The sequence below is a fragment of the Bidens hawaiensis genome, unplaced genomic scaffold (genome assembly GCF_021521415.1).
Source record: "Bidens hawaiensis isolate Kalapana, Puna unplaced genomic scaffold, B.hawaiensis_p1.1 tig00030391_1, whole genome shotgun sequence".
In the NCBI taxonomy this organism is placed as follows: Eukaryota; Viridiplantae; Streptophyta; class Magnoliopsida; order Asterales; family Asteraceae; genus Bidens; species Bidens hawaiensis.
This window is the reverse complement of record NW_027495064.1, coordinates 84,000-87,013: the sequence shown is the minus strand read 5'-3', so window position 1 is coordinate 87,013 and position 3,014 is coordinate 84,000. Positions and strand designations below refer to the sequence as shown.

Genomic DNA, 3,014 nt, shown 5'->3' with positions numbered 1-3,014 from the left:
CCACAATCAAATCCCAATTCTTCCATATGTCTTGGTTGCGGTTATGGTTGACTAACGTAACAACCCTTGGGTCCTCCGTAACAGGAACGGGGGCAACAAAAACACTCTTCTTAGCCTTCTTGTTAGTTTTTTTGATGGGTGCCATAATAATATTTTGTTGGATGGTCGGGTAACGGAACGGGTTTGCTAAAGGAGTAGTATTTTAGTTTGTTTTTGAGTTTGGTGGTGAAATTAGTGGTGGAAAACAAGTTATATATAGGTTTGGGCATCAAAAACCGGTTCCAACGGCTATATTACCGTTGGAACCGGTTCCAACGAATCTATTGTCTCTCGAAAACCGGTTCCAACGGCTATATTACCGTTGGAACCGGTTCCAACGGCTAATTGGTGGCTAAAAAACCGGTTCCAACGACTATATTACCGTTGGAACCGGTTCCAACGGCTACTTTGACTTTTGTTTGACTTTTCAAAAAAAACCCGCCAGAACCGGTTTTTCCGGGTACGAGCCGAACCGGTTACAATTAAGAACCGGGTTGGAACTGATACTAACATACAAATATGAGAACCGGGTACGATTTTCGAGTACAAAAATACCCAAACCGGGTTGGAACTGGAACCGGTTCCGGTTCGGTTCCACCAGTTAGGTTCCGGAACCGGTTTTTTTGTGCACGTCTAATCTAGACATCACCGCTACACATTCTTTCATTCGCATATTATTGGCTGAAAATGAGGACAATGATAGATTTGGGAAGTGACAGAGGCCCTATAGGAATGCATCTAATCACCACCGCAACAGCCGTTGACTGCAGCAGCAGGGAGGTCGGCTTACGCCGTTCCCTACGCTCTCTGCTAGACTGCATTGTCCCAGCGTGTTGCGGTGTTGGTTTTGAACCTGAAGGTTCAAACTTTTCCCCGTATTCTTCCTCTTCTTCCGCCTTTTCAAGTGACACTGATTCACCGTCGTCATCAACATCATCGTCAATCAATGTAAGAATCAATCGATAATTATTATACTAGCCGTATAATCATTATATCTAGAAAATATTTTAATTAACATTTGTGAACTTTTTTCAGACCCGTTCGATGTCATCATCCTCGGGAACCGTAAAGGGCACGTTCTTCGGTCATAGGAACGGGCGAGTAAGTTTTTGTCTCCAGGACGACAACCACCACCACCACCACCGTCGTACACCATCACGGAAAATGACGACACCCACCACGTTATCGTCATTCTCCCAACCCCTCCTACTTCTCGAATTCGCCGTTCCGACATCTTATTTAGCGAAAGAAATGCAACACGGCCTCCTCCGTATTGCGCTGGTGGAGGAAGACCGTACCCACCGCCACCAACCACCAGCCACCAGCAGCGGAAGCATGTTCGAAGTACCCGTCTGGTCTATGTATTGTAATGGCCGGAAAGTTGGTTATGCCACTAGACGAAAGATGACAGCTGCTGACTCAGCAACTCTGACACGTATGCAATCTGTGTCAGCCGGAGCTGGGGTTTTGCCGCCGGAAAATGATCATAGCTCCGACGGAATCATGTATCTCCGGGCAAGTTTCCGGCGAATAATTGGATCACCGAATTCAGAATCATTTCACATGATAAACCCTGAACACGATGGACGATCTTCTTCTTCTAATAATAATTATAATAATAACAATAATTCTGGGCAAGAGCTTAGTATATTTCTTCTTAGATCATCTTCTTAATTGATCAAATAATATTGTTGCATCAAGTGTAGGTATAGTATGTATGTATGTGTGTGTGTCTATATATATGGTTGAGTTAGAAGTTTAGTGAATTAGTGTATGTGTTGATATAGTTTCTAGATCAGAAACCAAAGCCATATGATAGCATTTGAGTTTTAATTTTGTTACATGCATCTTGTGATTTGAGAACTGAGATATAATATTCCAATTGTTAAGTTATGAAACGGCTTTGTTGTATATATTCATGAATTGCGTGTTATAGCGTCCGAGTAGATACCGTTATTTTCTTTTATAAGTCATATAATATTAGTTTGAGGAACAAAAAAAAACGAAAAAGAGATTTAGCCTTTTAAGAGTTATGCAAGACTAAGAGCACCCACACTAACAAACTTTTTCACACAACTTATTAAAATTTATTAACTCATATATACACATGATATATGTGCATGTGTTGAGAGGGGGTGACTTCGCCTCCACAAATTCCCGACCTCGTTCGCAGACTTCGCCTCCACAATTAGGTTCGTCATCTGGACGTATGGAAAAGACATCCATTGTGAGTGCTCTAGTATAAGATGAATTATTAATACAAATATAATAGAAAAGATGTACCCGAATAGTGCAAGATACATGTAGAATGAACCGTTTAAAATCAAACATGACTAATTGATTTAGTGATATGATGTTAAAATCGAAAAGATGGTCATCTTCTTGCAAGTGTGGTGTTGGATTCAATCATTGCAAGTGCAAGATATGGTGGGATTATGATGTTAAAAAAATTGTTATAAAAAAAATTAAGATCGAATGTGTCAGTCTAAAATATGTATTGGCAACAACGGGTAAAAGACGCGATCATATTTTAAATCATCTTATTTAAGCTTCTTTTTATTTTTCTTAGACAACAAAAGCTTAGGCATTCATGATCACCTTGACAAATAGATCATCATTCCATCCGAAGAACAATACATGGTAACCCGGCACACCCACCTAAAGGAAAATCCACAACTGTGAAAACCCTTTGGGCTCTGACTCAACCCATAATAAAATGCTCTAGACAAGACTCCAAAGTCCAACCAACGACCTCTTATTAGAAAAGTTATAGGACTATCGCTGGACTAATTGGTCTTTGGTCTTACTTAAATTTCTAATAAAAAAATAAAGTAGAGTAATTAGTTTGAAGTAAATACTAACTATGAAGATGAAAAGAACATTAAAAAGTTTCACATATTAAAATGATGGAGAAGACTGTCGTACTACTGGCTAAAGTCATGAAGGTAAAGCATTAAAAATAATTCGACAACACG

At 39.7% G+C, this 3,014-nt stretch overlaps 1 protein-coding gene across 1 annotated transcript; it reads left to right on the top strand.

The window, feature by feature from the left end:
- Positions 1-702: 702 nt before the first annotated feature.
- LOC143580375 (protein MIZU-KUSSEI 1-like) lies at positions 703-1,870 on the top strand. Its single transcript, XM_077063416.1, has 2 exons — positions 703-987; positions 1,075-1,870. Exons 1-2 carry the CDS (start codon positions 727-729, stop codon positions 1,711-1,713), a joined length of 900 nt encoding a protein of 299 aa, XP_076919531.1. The 5' UTR covers positions 703-726; the 3' UTR covers positions 1,714-1,870.
- The last annotated feature ends 1,144 nt before the right edge of the window (positions 1,871-3,014 follow it).

Bases quoted from the DNA above. Each gene is read 5' to 3' on its own strand.
- LOC143580375 (XM_077063416.1), top strand. From the start codon at position 727: ATGAGGACAATGATAGATTTGGGAAGTGACAGAGGCCCTATAGGAATG. The intron at 988-1,074 runs GTAAGAATCAAT...AACTTTTTTCAG, and splicing joins CAACATCATCGTCAATCAAT to ACCCGTTCGATGTCATCATC.